The sequence below is a fragment of the Hipposideros armiger genome, unplaced genomic scaffold (assembly GCF_001890085.2).
Source record: "Hipposideros armiger isolate ML-2016 unplaced genomic scaffold, ASM189008v1 scaffold_63, whole genome shotgun sequence".
In the NCBI taxonomy this organism is placed as follows: Eukaryota; Metazoa; Chordata; class Mammalia; order Chiroptera; family Hipposideridae; genus Hipposideros; species Hipposideros armiger.
The window spans coordinates 622,887-643,005 of record NW_017731413.1 but is presented as its reverse complement, the minus strand read 5'-3'; the positions used below and the strand labels follow the sequence as shown (position 1 = coordinate 643,005).

At 37.2% G+C, this 20,119-nt stretch overlaps 2 protein-coding genes across 10 annotated transcripts in view; one reads left to right on the top strand and one right to left on the bottom strand.

The window, feature by feature from the left end:
* DEPDC4 (DEP domain containing 4) overlaps positions 1-4,501 on the bottom strand; it is a 10,608-nt gene extending 6,107 nt beyond the window's left edge. Inside the window, exons 1-2 of the mRNA XM_019641733.1 lie at positions 4,371-4,501; positions 1,367-1,512 (exon numbers count right to left, since the gene is read on the bottom strand). Coding sequence (XP_019497278.1) covers positions 1,367-1,499 — 133 coding nt within the window. The 5' untranslated portion in view covers positions 1,500-1,512; positions 4,371-4,501. The remainder of the gene's footprint in view (positions 1-1,366; positions 1,513-4,370) is intronic.
* An 87-nt stretch (positions 4,502-4,588) lies between these two features.
* The window catches only part of SCYL2 (SCY1 like pseudokinase 2), a 58,170-nt gene continuing 42,639 nt past the window's right edge, over positions 4,589-20,119 (top strand). For 2 of the 9 annotated variants that reach the window (XM_019641726.1, XM_019641722.1), the window contains exons 1-2: positions 4,589-4,848; positions 18,096-18,300. In XM_019641726.1, the coding sequence (XP_019497271.1) occupies positions 18,124-18,300 (177 nt within the window). In that variant the 5' untranslated portion in view covers positions 4,589-4,848; positions 18,096-18,123. Of the gene's footprint in view, positions 4,849-4,879; positions 5,256-18,095; positions 18,301-20,119 lie in introns of those variants that run through there. The other 7 variants (XM_019641729.1, XM_019641725.1, XM_019641727.1 and 4 more) reach the window with 5 other exon arrangements.

The window sequence follows — 20,119 nt, the reverse complement described above, 5'->3', positions numbered from 1 at the left end:
AAAAAAAAAAAAAAAAAAATACATAAGAATGCCTGCTTTCCTTCCCTACTGTGTTTTCTTTACTTATCCCTCTGTTTATTTCACCAACTATAAAATGGGAGTTTTACCCCTGTCGTTAGATTATAGACAATGAATATAAAATACATAACAAATTGCTTTGCACAGAGAAAGGCTCAACAAGTGGAAATTATTTTTATTAGCATCTTTGGTGATAAATTACATCCATCCAAGATGGTGGGACAAGTTAGTTTTCATTTGTAGTAGATAAACACTGTACTTCTGTTGGCTCTTCTTCTGCCTGTCTTCTAAATATTAGTCTTCCTCCGAGTTCTGTGCTAGTCCCTCTTCTAACTTGGCACTTTCTTTGGGTACCCTGTATTTCCCTTATCACACTTATTCTAACTATTGTTGAAAACCTTTGCTCCTCCAGTGTGTGAATCATGTTTGTCTTGCCTCTGTCATGGTTTGGCCAAATGCAGTAAAGCGTGAAACGATACTGAATTGCCCTGGGTGTGGGGCACTTCTTTCCACCATTCGTGGCATAATAAAGAGAAAACTACAAGTAGATGAAGTAAATAGTAAAGAGAAGCAGAGCAACAGGTAGCCTAGCTAATTTGTTCTGACAGGTAAAGGGCAGGGAGATGTTTGGGAGGGGTTTATTTAGTGGACAGAGGATGCACTCCTTAGAAGATGGCCATGGGTTATAAAGTATAAGGACTGGGATGAGTCTGCATGTTTTCTTCTGGTAGTGTGGAATGTAACACCTCCAGTTACTCTGTTCACGGTCCATGTAAAAAATAATTGTTATTGGATCTACGTTGCCTCACTTGTTTTGTCTGATGTAATTGCTATGTAAGGAACACTTACAGGAAAGAGGATTAGTGAGTCGATACACCAAACACACTACTTTTATTATAACTGAAAGGTCAGTTCTTGGAGACAGTAAAAAGATCAGTGGTTGCAAGGGGTTGGGCGAAGGGAGGAATGAATAGATGAAGCATACAGGATTTTTAGGCAGTGAAACTATTCTGTATGATACTATGATGGTAGATAGGTGTTATTATACATTTGTCAAAACCCATAGAATACACAGCACTGAGTGAACCCTAATGTAAACTGTGGGCTTTGGGTGATAATGATGTGTCACTGTAGGTTCATGGATTATAACAAATATACCATTCTAATGGGAGGTGTTAATAGCGAGGGAGGCTGTATGCGTGTAGGGCAGGGGTCTATGGGAACTCTCTGTACTTTCCTGCTCAGTTTTTCTGTGAACCTAAAACTGTTCCAAAAAATGGAGTCTATTTTTTAAAAAGTCAGTTCTTCCTTACAAAGTTCTGAAAAAAATAAAGAAAATTGAAATTACCTTCTTTTGAAAGCAAGAAAACACGTTGGTCAACTGTGCTATTTGGAGGTAAAGCCAGATTTCCACTCGTTGTATGAATGAGTTCCTTAATTCTTTCCTCACCAATCTTTCGTGCTTTAGGACTTGAAATCATTCCATCTTCTGGTCTGTTAAGAATTAATATGTGAACTTTTCCATTATATACAGGACCAAAATTTCAAATATATGTTTTAATGTATGAAACTTACTTGTATATTCCTTATTTCCAAAAAAGATTTCAGGCAGCTTACAATAAAGACATAAGTAATAAACTTACTAGATAATAGAATATCGCCAAAAAGACCAAATTAGGATTATAAATAAGTAGAAAGAATAAATGCTAATTATAAGGTTAACATGATTGCTATAATGGAGTAGACAATTTTTGCTCTGAGTTTCCAGAAAACGTTGGCTTTTTTTACTTTGGGTAAGTCATTTTTGAAAATTAGTATTAAGCATACAATTTATCAGAGGAGATTAAGTTTTTCCTGGTATAAATTCTAAAAAATTTATGTGATAATGTCCTCCACAACAGTTTTAGAATACAGAAATAGATTTTTACATGGCTATTTCTTTTATTGACTTCTGAAAAAAACCCTGAAAGCATAGCATTCAAGTTTAGCTCAACAAAGACTGTTCTGCCAGAATCTAAACTAAATATATTACAGTATCTCAGTCAACACTAACCTTAAAGATTCCTCTGATTTTATCAGTTAACCCATTCCCCATTCTCAGCATCTTTTTTTCTGTTGCAAAAAACATAAGATGATTTATTGCCTAGAAACCTGTAGAGACAATATTTTGAAACTTCAAATTCCAATTCCTTTTGTTTTTGAATAGCTTCATTCCTATGAGTTCAAGTACTTTATGGTTCATTAGAACTTGGCAAAGATGAACTCCTTTAAGATGAGAGATACCATTACTATTTAGACACATATTTTGCATAAGATGACTTAATACTATATCAACAGCATCAGAACCAGTAAAACACTCTATGTTTGTAAATGATGCCACTTTTTTATTTCCACTTGAGTCTGAATGGAATGAATAATACCATCCCATAGCTGAATAGATTGAAAAGGGCCAGAAATCCTGGGGAAAAAAAATTAAATGTGTTTCTAACCAACACATATTTAGATTACTCAAAAATATTTAAGTTTTTCAGTTTTGACTATATGGTCTTTAATGGCATATGTGCTGCCATTGTCTTTCTTAAATTTCTACTCCTTGAATCTTATGTAAACCATAATATATTTACTAAGATTGCACCATGTTTGCCAATAAAAAGAGTAAACTTAGGAACTTACTTCACTGATATTAACTATATTATTATGTAAATTTATACACCCTAAAATTACATGTTTACTAGCTATACTTAATCTTGAAGAATATTATTTCAGGACACATTTAAAAGAAGGCACACACACACACTGGAGTTTTGATTATTACAGAACTGTGGCTCCACCAGGCTTTTTTGTTGTTGCTGTCTTCTTTTTGTTTTTTTGACCAATGGTAAGTTCTTCTAGGGCAAAGAGCTCAATAAAATTAATTTATCTTCCAGCTACTCTTGTTGAATAAAAAGTTTGTGAGGAATAATGAAAACCTGAAAACGATAAAAATGTCCATCATCTGGGAATCGTTAAATAAATTATGGCATAGCCTTACTATGGAATATTAAGCAGCCATTAGGAAGAATGAGGTTTAAAGCATGGAGAGATATCATTAACTAGGAAAAACAAAACAAAACAAAAAAACCACAACAAGTTGAGCATACTATCATCCTAGTTATGTAAAATGAATTCCCAACATACACACAAATATATGTAAATAAAAAGAAAGGTCTGGATGGATAAACTTCACACTCTTAACCTTTGGGAACTAGGATTGTAAAGAAAGAGGATGTTCGGTTTTCTATATATTTCCAAATTTTTATAAAGTACATGTGTAAATTTTTCAATTAAGTGGAGACAGCAAAACTTTTATTGAGATATAATTGGCTACCACATAATTCACCCTATTAAAGAGTACAGTTTTGTGGTATTTCAGTGGTCACAAAGTTGTGCAACCATCACTATGATATAATAGCAGGCCATTTCATCACTTCGAAAAAAAACCCAGTTAGCAATCACTCCTCATTCCGCTCTACTCCAGCAAATTTTTAAATAAAAATTTTTAAGAATGATAAGGGAATAAACAAACATCTAAAATGTTGTTTCTAGATTTTTTGGGTTAGAATCCAAGAATTTAAGCTCTCTTCTCCTTTGACTATGGATTACTGGAAACAGGATGCCCAGTTTTACAGACAAAATGACAGAAATAAAAACCCATCACCTTCAAATGCCTTTAGTAACAGAACCTGTTAGTCTGTCTATCCTTTAAATATTAGTCCGAGACGCTGTGGACAGTATGGAGACAGGAGTGGGGTGTAGGTGAAGCATGGAAAGGGGTAAGGAGGGAGAAGCAAAGGGCAGGAAGGGCCGAGTTTGGATGGGGTGGGGTGGAGGAGGCTAGGAGTCGATGAGCGTTGGAGACAAGGGTATTGTCCAAGGACCATCTGCCTCTAATTTATTAAACAAGTAGGCTAGATTAAAGAAGTAGTCCTCGTGCTCAAGGAACTTGCCATTTAGTAGTTGAACCTCTTAGGTTCTAAGTGTAGCCTGTCGACCAACAGCATTGGCATCATCTGGAAACTTATTAGAAAAGCAGAATATCAGATTCTACTGCTGGATCCAAACTGCACTTTAACAAAGTCTCCAAACGACTCGTGTACATATTAAAGTTTGAGAAGCACTGTTTTCCCGGACTTCTTAAGGAGAATAGTTCGGAAAAGGCCAAGTCGAGGTTCAGAGAGGTCAGGTGCGCCAGGAAGGGGGCGGGGCTAGGAAAGGGGCGGGCCACAGAATCCTGAGGCGCACAGCCCAAATCACCCGCTCCCCTCAGCTGACCTCCCCTTCAGCACACATTAGGTTGGGATGTATGGGACTACCTGATCTCCTTTTCCGGCAGAAGCCACCCCTAGGGCTCGGCCCGCTAGGTGCTGGGCTGGGAAGCTCGATCTGGCTGCCAAGGCTACGGAACCGCGGAGTCAAAAGAACCTCCAGAACCTAGCGCGCCAGCTCCTCCCCCGGCCCGTAGCCCCGCCTCCACCCTGCCCTCGGGGATGGGAGTCCGAGGATGCCCCCGCCCCGCCCCTTCCGAACCAGCAGGAAGTGACGTCATGCCCTGGCCGGCCGGTCTTTCGGTCTTCTTCCCCCTCCCTTACTCTTCTTCCCCAGTCCCTCCCCTCCCCTCCCCCTTCCCTCCTCCGGCTCCTGCCTTTGCGGCCGCGCGGGTGGCAGAGGCTATGGAGTAAGCTGGGAGCCTCGGCCTCCAGCGGAAGCTGAGCGGGAGCAGCCAGGAGGCGTTTGGCTGGGCGGGGGGAAAGGAGCCCCAGCACCGCCCCTCCCGGGAGAATTGAGGAAGAGGTGAGTGACCGCTCATGGGCATCGACTAACCTCCGTCACGGGTCGCGCACCCGCCTGGGCTCCCAAGGCCAGCGAGGAGGGAATGGGGGAGGACACGCGCCGGAGCTAGGCCTCTGCAGACCCCCGGGGCTGGCGACTGTTGCTAGGTGACGGGCCTGCTGGCTGAGAGCTGGGCTGGCCGGGCGGTGGGCGCCCGGGCCGAGCCGAGCTGGGCGAGCGAGCTCCGGGAAGCGGATCGGAGAGGCCCGAGTCCCCGGAAGAGGCCTTCCAGTGACGGGAGACCCGGGGCTGGAGCCGTCTGCCCCAGGGAGAGCTCCCGCCTCCGGCTCTGGAGCTCGGGTTTCCGTGGTGGAGCTCTTGGTTGTCTTTTGGGAAATTGGATACTACTCCAGGACTGGGTGAGACAGGTCCCCTCGATTCTGAGGTCCGCCTCTGATAACCTGGTTTACCGACCGGGCCCTACCCCTGGCGTCCTTTTCTGACAGTAGCCGTAGTTCTGGAACGGAAGGTTATTGTGTTTGAGGTGGGTGGGGCAGGTGTTTTGTTAAGAGTAAAAAACCCCTTGGTTGGCTTCTGCACTCTTATTTTTCTAAGCGGGAGAGAAACGATGGAGGAAGGTTTAGCCCCATAAAGCTTGCAAAAACTTCTAGGGGTCCGACTGAATACATACCTCTGATTAGGAATTAAGGAGACCAATATTGTCAAGACAGCTCCTGTAACAGTCTTCATGAGACTCCAGACTCAAGCGACTTAAAAACGCTGTTCAGTACGTCGTGACTTACAGTTGTAAATTGCAAGCTAGTTTTTGGTAGATCAAATCCAGGAATTATCTGTAGGATGGCTTGTTTTACAAATTGGATTCTGTGAGTAAGAAGTTTTCTAAGAGGCATTCGCGTGCCTCTCCATTCTGGAAAATTGACCTAGTTTACAGTCTGTCACTGTAAGACTTGATCAGGCTCGTCATAGTTTGAAAGTCAGGTGCTTGAAGCTACCTTTTGGACTTAGCAGGTTCAGGGTTTTTTGTTTGTTTGGCTTTCTGTCTTATTCTTTAGCATAAATATTTCTTAAAAGTTTAAAAATGATTTATCAGCTCTGTATAGGTAAAATTCTTGACAATATTGTACTCATAAAAGATGCTTTCGGGGAATTGTGTCTTTTCGGGGAATGGAACCTAATGGAAGGTAAGGACCTTCATTCTGTTCAGATCCACTTTTCACAACACACATGCAGAAACCTATTCTTTTATCTCTAAGATCCACAAACAACCAATAAAACAAATACAGGCATTGTATTTCCATACAGCAGAATATTTCTGTACAAATCAACCCTGTAATTAATTGGGAATAACTACTCATACTCACGTATTTGAAATTCATGATTTACTGCCCCTGTCCCCAAGAAAAATAAGTCCTCTTACTGTGTTTAACTCAAGTGCCTGGCTTCATCATCCATCCCTTTCTATAGGAGTTGAAGTGTGACAGCTTTCTCTCTGGTGCCTCATAGCAGTCTCTCCTGAAGTCCTGTTTTTGCCTCCTGAATATGTCTTAAGTCTTTCTTATCTTCACCACTAGTACTCTAGTTCCAGCTACCATCATCTCTCATCTGAAGTATCACTGGCCTCGCAATTATGGTCTAGTTTTCCACACCAGACTGAATGACTGTTTAAAACTGCAGGTCTAATCACTTTGTCTCCACGTTTAAAACCCTGCAGAGGCTTTCATTGTTTTTAAGAGAAACTAAAATTTTTAAAAGCCTGTTTGGGTCCCCCAATTGCCTTTCCAGCCTGGTCTCCACAGTGCTTCCTGGCATTCCTTTCTCCCCTAGCTGCTCTGTTCTGCTCCAGATACATGGCTTTTGGTATGAAGCTTAATCTGCCTGGAAATGCACTTCCTTTCCTTTTCATCCAGTGAATGCCAGCTCATCATTCAACTCACTGTAGGAAGACTTTCCTAATTAGGATAGATTCCCCTAATTACATGTCCTCATGACACCATCGCAGAGTTGCCATATTTACTAATAAATAAATTTGTGAGATGTTCCTCATCTCCTGCTGCTGTGTAAGTGCTTAATAAATATTTGTTAAATAAATGAATTCAATGAATTCAATGAATGCTTACTAAACGTGCCAGGAATTGTACTAAACATTATAGTGCGTCATCATCTTTAATCCTGATAACAATCACTTAAGGTATGGGTGGCATATCCCCCTTTTTAAAGGTTAGAAATAGGGAGGCTAGTTTAGGTGCTCACAGTGCTAGTAAGTATTAGAGCTGATTTTTGAACCAAGGTTTCTTTGCTACTGGAGATTGTGCACTTAGTCATATATAACACTTAAATTTCGCACTGTGCATCAGAATCACCTGGGGCAGCTGCTCAAAATATAAATGCTCTGCCTGCATATTTATAGATTCTGATTCCACAGGTTTGAGATAGTTTAATATATAGGCATCTATATGGCTTAATAAGTTTTTCAGTCTGTAGATGTTATTAAATGTATTTAGATGTTCACCAGAGTTTGAAAACCATCGTCTTAGCAAACACTTCAGTGCTTTATGAGTTTCAGTTTTCACATATTGTATTACAAGGTATTTCAAATTTTATACGTTCTTAAATCAGGGAAGAACTGTAGTCCTAAGGAAGTGACCTTATGGTCAGTTAGTCTAACTTCCTACTCAGTGATTCCTTTTCCCACTTCTCCAGCTGCCACCCTGGTGCTCTTGGTACCTTTTCTTAAAATTACAGTATCAGGAATCTGACTTGAGGTAGTAAAAAGTACACCAAGTACATGGGCTGGAAGTGCCTTCAAGAGTTGGACATACTCTCTGTTCAGAACTTACTTATTGTTCAAATTACTGATTTGATATATAAGCACATATTGCCTTGTAACCTCTCTTAGTTGTGTTTTAAAACTTATTGTACGATGGTCTTAAGTTTGTAAACAGTGACAGAAACTGAATGTTTTACTTGTTTGTCCTACTATACCTAGCATGATGGTTTCCACTTAGAAGGTACTCAATAATTTGTTGAATGGATGTGTGTTTCACTGTACATTTCTAAGTCTCTTTAATTTTTATGTTTGTTTCTTAGGCCAGATTTATCTCCTGTAAGTAATCTGTTTGGCTCAACTGATGATAATTAGATACTTTCTGTGGTTGTAAAGAGAATGATTGTTACTCAGCTGGTATAATCTTTGTTTTCTGAATAAGATTAAACATTACATATAGGCCAAAGAAGGGCATTAACCATTTTTAAAAAAACTAGTTTTTTTAAAACTTCTAATCTCTGAGTGCTCCCACAAGAAAACAACAACAACACGTATTTCAAGAATATATCTCAGGATCATCTTACTTTAGATATAAAAAGATAAGCACTGCGTATAGGAATATAGGTATAAACATTTTTCCAGATTTCATGAAGCATTTTACCAAAGGTATTTGTCATATTAACGTAATTCTTATTTCAAATTACAAAATTTCATTTTATGAATACTTAGCTACTTAAATGACTATATAAGGGGTATTCTTTTATTTTCAGGCAATTACATGAAAGGAAATCTCAGACCCTTGTGCCTCTTTAAGGAATAAAACAAACTATTTTTGAGTTCTTTTGTATTTATATTATTATTCTTTGTAGTCAATGTGAATTGTTTTGTGCTTATGAAAGATTAGTCTCTGCTAGTTGCCATGAGACTGACAGTTACTAAACATAACTTCACGATCAGGTATAATTACCTGATAAATAAATAATTTTTATTTGCATTTCAGTATTTCCAATAAAAATTCAAGCTGATTCTTTTTAGTGTTTTATTTTGGCGAATTAAGGGATTCTTTGCACTTGTTTTACTTGAACATTTAGGAAGTTGTTTTTTTAGCATAAATATAATTTTATCTAGTATATTCTTGCTATATCTAGAGTTTATGAGTAGGCAGAACTGAAAGAATTGCCAATACCTTTCAGCTGCTGCCATCAGGCACTGTAAGAACTCAGCCCACCTTCTGCCAGGTGCAGGTAAAATCTAGTATTACAGTAGATTCACCTGCAGGTTCTACTGAAAGCCAAGTGATGGCTGAGCCAGATGGTAGGAAGATACAATCTTGAGAACATACTGAAGCTGTGGCAAGTCTTATTTTGGCTGAGATTTAGGAGGGGGAGATTCACAATTTAGAATGCTAAATTGTGTACAAGGGGAAATGGCTCATGTGCATAAATATTTCTGTCATTTATAACTTTGTCTTTGGAAAAATAGACTTATTTATTAATCAAGTGAAAATTTGAAAAGCTGTCATTTTTCAGAAAAGCTTTTTGGACTCTAGGTTTCTTACATGTCAAAAGCTATTGCTAATAATTCAAAATCTCATTTAAGTTCAGGTTTTATTTTACAAGCTCATTCAGTTTATTCTGAATAATAAGCTCAGGGTGCCCAAATTTTGATCTTCAATCGAGACATATTTTCTAAGTTTTTGGGCAGCATGTCATTAAGGCAACTCAAATCCAACACTGAGTTTTTCTTCCCACAAAACAATGATCTTTTCTAAGACCTGCCTTGGTAAACGGTTTCACCCTCCACCTAGACTCTGAAATTGAAGACATGATTGGGATTTAGTTTTGTCTCTTTCCTTTAGCTAATTAGTCACTAAGCTCCTCCTACTTGTTTCTTAATTTTTCCTTTCTTCTTTATTGCTATTTCCTTAATTCAGCAACCTCTCCCTCTTTAAAAATTTGTTTAAAATTTGATATATAATACGTAAAAGTGCATAATGAGGTCTGATAATTATAAAATAAACATCCATTTAACTAGCACCTCTGAAACACCCCCTCCACCCACCATCTCTTCTCTATCATCTCCTGATTTCTGTGTGTCCTTTCTTTTGTTGTCTTTCTTTGTATACACTCTAAATTTTATACACACGGACGCGCATGCGCACATGCGCAATACATTTGTCTTCCCTGAACTACATATTGATGTTCCCTTCAGTCTTGCCATAGTCCTTATTTCCATCCCTAGTGTGAGTATATCATTCACTCTGCTTAATGGAGTGGTTGATCATCTTACTCATGCCTGAAACCCTTCCGTGCGTGACTTATTAAATCTTGATTTTTTATTACTTAACACCCTTGGTGATCTGGCTTTTCTGTCTCCTTTGCCACACTTCCTTCTTAACTCCAGCTTGTATCTTTGTTATTCCTCCTACACTTTTCCCATTCACTCGTTCATTCCTACTCACCTTTAAAGGCATCTCTAGCATTACTGTTTTGGGGAAACTTCGTTCCATCTAGTCCTCCTCTTTTTTCTCCTGTAACACTGTATATGTATATTCTGTAGCATTTTATCACTGTAGGCTGATGTATTGTGGGCTAATGCTGCTTTCTTCCCGTTTCTTATATGGTGTCAGTTACCTAGTGGGTACTCAATAAATATTAAATAATTCACCAGATGAATTTCCATGCCTATTCATACCTTGAGTACACTAATATTTGCTGTTTGGATGATGGATAAGCATCTCAAATTTGAATATTAACTCTGAAAATATTCTGTTTTCATACTGAACTATTTGTGGTTTTCAGATCACACTATAGTATTCCTCCCCTTCATGTCTTGGCACAATAATCCTTCTTTCTGGAAAGCTCCTTCCCATTTTTTTCCTATCTGAAAAACACTTCATTTTTGAGTTCAATTTCATTTTCCCATTGCATGGTACATTCATACCTCTAGTTAATTGCTATAAATCTTTGCAGGTCTGAGTCTGCTATTGGACCAAGTCCCTAAAGAGCAGAAATGTCTCCATTTGCATCTGTATTCCCAATGTCTAACAAGTGCATGGCATGTAATATGTGGCTACTCAGGTGGGGTTAGAAGAATGGATATGTAGGTTTTAAATAGGGTTTTTGTGTCTCTTCACCTTCCCATCAAAATCCACAGCAGATGGTCATAGAGTACCAGGCATAGCAATAAATGTTTTCATAATGTCAATAGCAACATTTTCTAACTGCTTACAGAAATGCAGCATTCAATTAAAAAGGGAAAGTGCATCTCTGTTTCTATTTACAGATAGTTCAAATCTTTAATAGAAGAAAGTAGGTTATATTTACATAAATATAATATAATTAACTGAGAAAACAGGATACAGACTAGTGCTGCCTTACTTAGTCCAGAGGCTTTCCAAATATTTTTGCTTGTGTAGTCTCTAAATAATTTTGAAAAACAATGTACTCCTTTGCATACTTTTAAGTTGATGGCATCTGAAATTTTTTTTGTCAAGAATTTAGATAATTACAAAGGATCTAGTTTCTATATTGTGATCGTTTTACTTTCATGGAAACTTTGATGTTTTTGCTTATTAATTAAAATAAATTTGTTCTATAACATCCCTTTGACAGTCATCTTGTTTCTTAATTATAATTCTATGATATAAATAAGGCATGGGGTTTTGCTGTTAATATTCGGCCTGGAAGAAGTAAAGCACAACACCTTTCAGTATTTCTTACCAAACTTGATTTGATTTACTCATAAGGGACTTTGTCTTAGGTTTAATGCATTCTCGAATTGCCTTTTTCCTATCTCCCAGAGTTTTTTTATACCAAAGTAAATGTCCTGTAATAAATGGAGATGGCTGAGAAAAATACTTTTCTTTGGTAAAGTGGGAGAAAATAGTGAAGAAACAAGAGTTGATTAAGGAAAATCTGCAGAACACAGGCTTTTCTCAGGCGAATCAGTTTTAGGAAAGAGTAGTTGAAGATTTGAAGAGTGATAGGATTTAAACCTCTTCTTGTGCCATGGACCCATTTGACAATCTAGTGAAGCCTGTGGACCCCTTCTCGGTAAAATTTTAGGGTCAGCTTGTCAATTTCTACAAAAGTCTCTGGGATTCTGGTTGGATTGGATGGAGCCCATACATTGATGGGGAAAATTGACATATTAACAACATTGAGTCTTCCAATTCATGAATACAGTCTTTTCATTTATTTGTCTTCAATTTTGTTAGCAATTTTTTGTTGTTTTTATTGTACAAGTCTTGTTTATCTTTTTAATTTATTCATAGGTATTTCATATCCTTCAAGTGGTATTTTAATTTTTTAAATTTTTTTATTGTTTTATTATTATTATTTTTAATTGGGGAATTGCGGGGATGGGAACAGCGCTGGGAATTGGGGGAAGGGGAACAGATAAGTTGCTGTTGGTTTTTTGTTCTTCAGTCTAGTTGTAGAGGACGTTGCTTCACTGGCCCAAGTTGGCACCATCATTGCGCTCTTCCCGAGCGAGGCAGATCAGTCGCCGGATTCTGGACGGCCGCTCACGCTGGCTGCTGGCCGCTCACACTGGCTACACACGGTAGCCCATGGCAACCCACTGCAGCAGGGGCTGCAGCCTATGCCGTCACCGGCGACTCACGGCAGCCCAGCTCCAGGTTGAGCTGTTGTTCAGCATCTTAGCTGTAGAAGGCAGCGTCACTGGCCCTCACATGTGGGATCCAAACCGGGGCCCTCTGGTGTCCCAAACCAGTTCTTAACCATTGCACCACTCGGCCGGCCCCTATAGATTTCTTTTGACCTTCTATGTACGTGATCATGTCATTTAGGAATAAAGAGTTTTACTTCTTCCTTCCCAATCTAAATGCCTTTTATTTTGTTCTCTTTATTGTTTTGGCTAGGCCCTTCATTAGAATTTTGAATAGAAGTGGTAGAAGTAGATATCCTTACTTTGTTCCCAAACTTAGGGAGAAAGTGATCCATCTTTTATCTTAAATATAATTTTAATGGTAGGTATTCAAAGATGCCATTGGTCAGGTTGAGGAAGTTCCTTTCGGTTTTTGTGAGAGTTTTTATCGTGAATGAGTATTGAATTCTGTCAAAATCTTTTATTGCCTTTACTGAGATGATGTTTTCTTTTCCCCATTATTCAGTGAATATGATGACTTACGTGGATTGGTTTTTGAGTGTTAAATCAACCTTGCATTCCTGAGATAAATCCCACTTGTTGTGGGGTTGAATTTGTTGAATTTGATGTGCTAATATTTTGTTAAGGATTTTTACATGTTGATGAGGGATATTGGTGTTCATTTTTCTTATATCGTTACAGTAATACCTTGGTTTACAAGCATAATTCATTTCAGAAACAAACTACTCGTATTGCAAGACATTGCTCGTTTACCAAGTTAAAATGTATCAGAAATGTTTGCTCGTCTTGCGGAAAACTCGCAAACCAAGTTACTTGCAATCCAAGGTTTTACTATATTTGATGTTGGTATCAGGGCAATACAGACTATGTAGCATGAAATGGGACATGTTCTATCCTGGAACACTGGCAAAACTTCTGTGGATCTGGTATTATTTCTTCTTTAAATGTTTGGTAGAATTCAACAGTCACGCCATGTAAGTCTGGAGTTTTCTTTGTGGTAAGGATTGTAGTTATGAATTGAGTTTATTTTATATAGGACTGTTCTGACTTTCTGACCCTTCTTGAGTTATTTTGATAGTTGTTGCTCTCAAGGAATTTTCCATTTCATCCAAATTGTTGAATTAATTAGTTGGCATAAGATCTTGTGCCAAATAAGACCTTATTTATTTAGACTCGGCAAGATTTATATAGAATTACAATCTGTAGCATTTCTTCTGTTTCTGATATTGGTCATTTGTTTGTTTTTAAGCATCTAATCCATCATTATTAGGGGAAATCATACATGTTTATCAAAGTAGACTTTGTTATTGTATGTATAGGCAGTAACATTTCAGCACACGCACAGTCAGGAAACACTGCTGTTTCCTGCACATGCACAAAAATGATGGCCCACTCCTGGGTGGTGATTTTAGTATAATAATTAGGGCATAATGAGGAAAGTTTATGAGGAGGTCACTGTAGGGCCTATTTTAGGCTGCTCCTGCTGGTCCCAGGCAGTTTGAGCTGGTTCACCATCTGATCCTGCAAAACATCCTGGGTGTGTCCTGCTCCGCTATCTTGACCAGAACCTCATGTGTATCTTCTTTTTTTTTTTTTAAAGATTTTATTGGGGAATTGGGGGGAGAGGAACAGTGTTGGGGAATCGGGGAAGGGGAACAGACCAGGCTGTTTTGTTCTTCAGTCTAGTTGTGGAGGACGTTGCTTCACTGGCCCATGTTGGTATGATTATTGTGCTCTGCCCTGGTGAGACAGTCGGTCGCCGGTCATTAATCAGCCGCTCACAGTGGCTTCCGGTAGCTACAGCAGCCCACTGCAGCCCTGCTGCAGCATACACCGTCCCCGGCGACTCACAGCTGCCCAGCTCCAGGTTGAGCTTTGTTCATCATCTTAGCTGTAGATGTGGGATCCGAACCGCAGCCCGGCTGCTCAGACAGAGCTGGTTGCTCCCAAGCGAGCTCTTAACCAAGCTGAGCCACTCGGCTGGCCCATGTGTATCTTCTTTTTAAAGATTTTCTTAATGTAGCTAGACATTTATCTATTTAAAAAAATAGTTTTGGTTCATTGATCTTTTTTCTTTTTCACTTCTCTATCAGAATATTAAATTACATTAAATTTAGTCTGTTTAATTGATTTCTAATCTTTATTTCCTTCTTTCTACATATTTTGAGTTTAATTTTTTTCTTTCTTTCTTTTTTCCCCCTGGCTTTATAAAGTGGAAGTTTAGATAATTAATTTTGGACTTCTCCCACAATATAAATATTTAAAGGTATAAATTTTCTACCAAGCACTGCTTTTTACCTACATCCCACAGATTTTTTATTTTCATTCACTTCAAAATATTTTCAGATTTTCTTTGTGGTTTCTCTTTTAGCCTTTGGATTATTTAGAAATGTTAAATTTTCAAGTACAGTAAAACCTTGGATTGTGAGTAACTTGATTTGTGAGTGTTCCGCAAGACGAGCAAACATTTCTAATACATTTTAACGTGGTAAACGAGCGATGTCTTGCAATACGAGTAGTTTTTTTCCGGAACAAATTATGCTCGCAAACCAATTTATTACTGTATTTGCATTTTTTTTTAGATATTTATCGATTACTGATTTGTAGTTTAATTTCATTGTGGTCAAAGAACATATATTATTCTAGTAGTTCTAAATATGTTGAGATGTGTTTTATGGCCCAGTATATAGTCTGTCTTAGGGAATGTTTCACGTATACATGAAAACAAAATGTATTCTGTTGTAGAGTGTTTTAAGTAAGATTGCTTGATAATGTTGTTCAGGTCTTCTATATCCTTACTGATTTTTTTGTCTACGTCGGTCTATATATCCATTTGTTAGAGAGGATCCTTTAAGTGTCCAACTATAATTGGGGATTTATCTATTTCTTCTTTCAGTTTTATCAGTTTTTGCTTTATTTATTTTGAATCTCTCTTATGTACACAGTTAGGTTTGTTATGTCTTCTTGATGAATTAACAACTTTATCATTATGAAATGTCCCTCTTTGTCTTGAAGCCTATTCTGTTATTAATATAGCCACTCCAGCTTTGTATATTTTCACATTTTTACTTTTAAATCATTTTGTAAAGTTTGTAAAGGTTTTAAAGTGGGTTTCTTATAAGCAGCATGTAGTTGTGTCTTGCTTTTTTTATCTAGTTTGATGGTCTCTGCCTTTTAATTGGAATTTAAAATCATTTACATTTAATGTAAGTATTTAAATGGTTGGATTTTTAAAAATCTATCTTGATATTTGTTTTCTGTTTGTCATATTTGTTCTTTGTGCCTTTCTTCCACTTTTCTTCTTTTTGTGTTCAGTTTAGGATTCCATTTTATTTCCACTATTGGCTTTTTAGCTATATCTTTATTTTTTTAGTTATTATTCTAGGTTTATAATATACTTTAACTTGTCACAATCTATTTTCAAATGATATTATACTACCTCACATAATGTAAGAATCTTTAAAAAATAAACTTCCATTTCTCCTCTACTATCCTGGGTTTGTTTTGTAATTTTTTTACTTAAGCACATTACATTTATGTTAATTTTACTTTAAATAATCCGCTGTCTTTTAAAGATACCATAAGTGTTTTTTATATATCCACATAATTTTGATTTCCAATGTCCTCCATTCCTTTTGTGGATTGATATTTCCATCTGGTTATCTTTTCCTTCTGTTTAAAAGATTTCATTAATATAGTGAATATTGATCAGTTGGCAACAAATTCTTTCAGATTTTGTTATCCTGAAAAAGTCTTTATTTCACATTTATTTTTGGAAGCATTTCCCCCCACAACTTACAGAATTCTAGGTCAGTAGTTTCTTTTAGGACTCATGTCAGTTGTTTTCTGGCTTGCAATTTCTGATGAGAAGTCTGGGGAAAATTCTTATCTTTGTTCCTCTCTATATAATTTGCCTGTTTTCTCTGGCTACTTCTAAGAATTTTTTCTTAATAACTGATTTTCAGCTATTTGATATGACCGATTTGAGTGTGGTGTTCTTTGTGTTTACCCTGTTTATGGTTCATCAAATTTCTTGGTGTTTTGTATACTTTTCATTGAATTTGGAAAAATTTTGGCCATTATTTTTTCAAATATTTCTTACTTTTCCCCCTTAATTTTGGGACCCAGTTATATATGTTAGACCATGATATTGTCACTGAGACTGTGTTCATTTTTATTCAGACTTTTACTGTATCTTAAGGTTTCACTATTCTTTTTTTCTTACACTGTAATCTGTTAATTATGTCATCTAAATTTTTTTATTTGAGATTTATTTTTTTCATCTGTAGGATTTTCATTTGGGTTTTAAAAATAATATTAATTTTAATAACTAAAATAGTAACATATTTTTAATATTTAATTTTTAATATTTCGTTATGTTCATGCTTTCCTTTAAATACTTGGATATGATAGCTTTTTAATGTCTGTTAAATCCATAATCTCTCATTTTGGAGTCTGTTTCTATTGACTGATCTTCATTTTGATTATGATCATATTTTCCAGCTTCTTCGCATATCTGATAATTATCGACTGCATGCTGAACATTGTAAATATTATATTTAGTATCTGAAAATTTTGTCTTTCGTGAGTATTGGGTTTTGTTCTGTAGGTAGTTAAGTAATTTGTGATTAGTTTGATCATTTGAGGGTTGCTGTTAGTTTGTTAGGGCAGGTTTAGAGTAGCTTTTACTCTAAAACAGTCTGTCCTACTACTCATGGTCCTTCTGTGATTTCTACTGAATGCCTGTAGTGATCAATGAGGACGCTCTCTAGCTGGTGAGAAATTAAGTGATTTGCAGCCCTATGCAAACTCTGGAGCTGTTCAGCTCACAGCTCTGTAGTTGGTCTTGCCTGACCTGGTGCCATTTCACATATGCAAGTGCATCTTAGTATTCAGTAAAGCATCAAGGGGACCCCTATGCAATTTCCTGGAGCTCTTTTTCAGCATAGTACTTCCCCAACCCTCTCTTTAAAAAAAATTTTCCCTTTCTCTTTGAAATTCTATCCCAGAACTCCCAGCCACCTCAGCATCCTTGAATTTCAGTTTGCCTCCTCAACTTTTTAACTCAGCTAGACTGCTGTTTGGAATTCTGCTCTCTGCTCTGTAGTTTGCATTGTGCCTCTTGGCAGAAATCTGGGGCAGTCCTAGGGTTCACCTTGTTAGTTTACTTTCTCAGTAGGATCATATACCTGTGCCACCTGATCAGTGTATGAAAATGTTTCCTTCATATGTTTTGTCCAGTTTCTAGTTGTTCAGGGTGAGAGGGTACATTCAGTCTTTGTTCTTCGATTATGGCCAGAAATGTGTAAAATTTTATAAGCATTTTATGACCTTTCATTTGTGCATGTTTGATTGTCCTTCTGTCATCAGTGCTTTTCTTTTAGAAAATATTTTCAAATGATTTCATAGTTCAGCAGCAATTATTTTAATGAACAAAACTCTTATAAAATACAAATTTATTGCTTAGTATAGCATTAACTCCTTTCAAGTTTTATATGGTGGTTTTTAGTGTGAAGGAAGATTCAGACGCTCTACACCACGGTAAGTCCTAAAGGGTCCAAGTTATACTCATATAGTTGAGTGATGTTCATGTCAGTGTCAAGTGTGAATATGTCTTTTTCTCTTCCTGGTCTGTGACATTTGAGGTTGAAGGGAACAATTTGGTTCCTAGACTTAAATTCAAGTTATATTGGGTTCTCTGAAGACCAAATCAACATGTGGCTTGATCTATATAGGACTGTTTTGCTCATTGTTTGGGTATATTAAGCTTTTCAGACAAAATAATGAATGTTAAGTGCTTAAACAAGTAAAAACAAATGACCAGAGCTCCCCTATCCCCCTGTGTTTCTAGGTAACTATAACTACCCAATATTGCAGCCATGGAGTCCATGCTTAGTAAGTTGAAGAGTACTGTTACAAAAGTAACAGCTGACGTCACTAGTGCTGTAATGGGAAATCCTGTCACTAGAGAATTCGATGTTGGTCGACACATTGCCAGTGGTGGCAATGGGCTAGCCTGGAAGATTTTTAATGGAACAAAAAAGTCAACAAAACAGGTAAGTTTTAAATTGAGTCTAATTAGAAAAAACACATGTGCTAGTAAGTACCATAATGTGCATGTTTATGTTAAGAAATGCCAAAAGTAATGGGTTCTTTAGTTCTCTTCTAATGAAGTCATACAAAAACAAATGCTTTTAAACATGCCCTGAATCTCCTGGTTATGAATATATTGTTTGATATATCATCTCATTTTATAATTTAATTTTGCTCACTTGAATAAACATCAGTTGAGCTAATGTGTATATATTGGGTTGTCAGAAAAGTCATGACTCCTGTTTGCAATAGATGGTGCTAGTTCATTTTTGGAAGTACTAGAGTCATTCGCATCTATGTTATTGCTATGTCATTTGACAGCTGACAGTTCTAGCTTCATTCTAAAAAAAAAAAAATTGAGTGATTTGGTTGAGTTTTGAAGATTTCACAAGTTGAAAATAGAAGACCAAACTGTGCATTTTCACCATATTTTACTGTTTTACTTTCATAAAGTAAAGAACGTGTGCCAAGCTTGTGAAAAGTTGCATAAAGTTTACGGTGACAATGCTCTACAAGAACGTCAGTGCCAACGATGGTTCACGAAATTCCATGCTGGGGATTCATGACCACCTGAAGAAGCTGGGATATGTAAGCAAGCTTGATATTTGGGTTCCACATGAACTCAAAAAAGTTCATTTGACTGCACGTATAAACATCTGCAGTATGCTCATTAAACATGAGGAAAACGATCCTGTTTTGAAGCGACTGATAACTGGTGATGAGAAGTGGTTGTTTACAACAATGTGGTGCACAAACGATCTTGGTCCTGATGTGTTGATTTGCCTCAAATGATATCAAAAGCAGGCATTCATCAGAGGAAGGTTATGCTCTCAGTGTGGTGGGATTTTAAGGGTATTGTGTTTTTCAAGCTCCTACCAAGGAACCAAGCAATCAATTTGAATGTGTACTGTCGGCAATTAGACAGTTTGAACGAATCCATCATTCAGAAACGTCCAGAGCTTGTTAATTGTAAAGGAGTTGTGCTCCATCGTGACAACGCGAGACCACACACAAGTTTGATCACCCGTCAAAAATGATTGGAGCTTGGATGAGAAGTGCTGCCACACCCACCATACTCGCCTGACCTTGTGCCGTCAGACTTCCCACTTGTTCGCTGTCTTCAAAACTCCTTGCGTGGTATAACGTTCAGTTCAGATGAGGCTGTAAATCAACACCTTGTTCAGTTTTTCGCAAAATAAAGACAGGTCCTTCTATGAACGAGGAATTATGAAGCTCAATGAAAGATGGCAAAAGGTTATTGAACAAAACAGGCAACATATCATTCATTGATCTTTGTTCTTTATATAAACAAATGACCTTTGGAAAAAACATAGACAAAATACGTCATGGCTTTTCCGACAACCCAATAGTATTAGGTTTTAATATTTAGTGAATTATATGTTTTAAAATAAAAACAGTCATTTTCCTTTTCATATTTGTCAAAAAGTTATTGGTAAAGTACCCAGTTAAAATTTTCTAACATTAAATGAATTCTTATTTATTTCGGTGCATTTTTATTCCATCTTTTATTCTATAGCCTTCTAGAAAATAGACATATATTCTTTTGTGTTTAACCTGATAGTTTTTACCATCAGAATGGGATACATTTGTGGAGTATAATCAGTAATGTGTCTAGGGGTAGTAAAACAGTTATTTTATTTTATTTTTATTTTTTTTAAGTTTTTTTTTTTTTTTTTATTGGGGAATTGGGGGAAGGGGAACAGACAAGTTGCTGTCTTTTTGTTCTTCAGTCTAGTTGTGGAGGACGTTGCTTCACTGGCC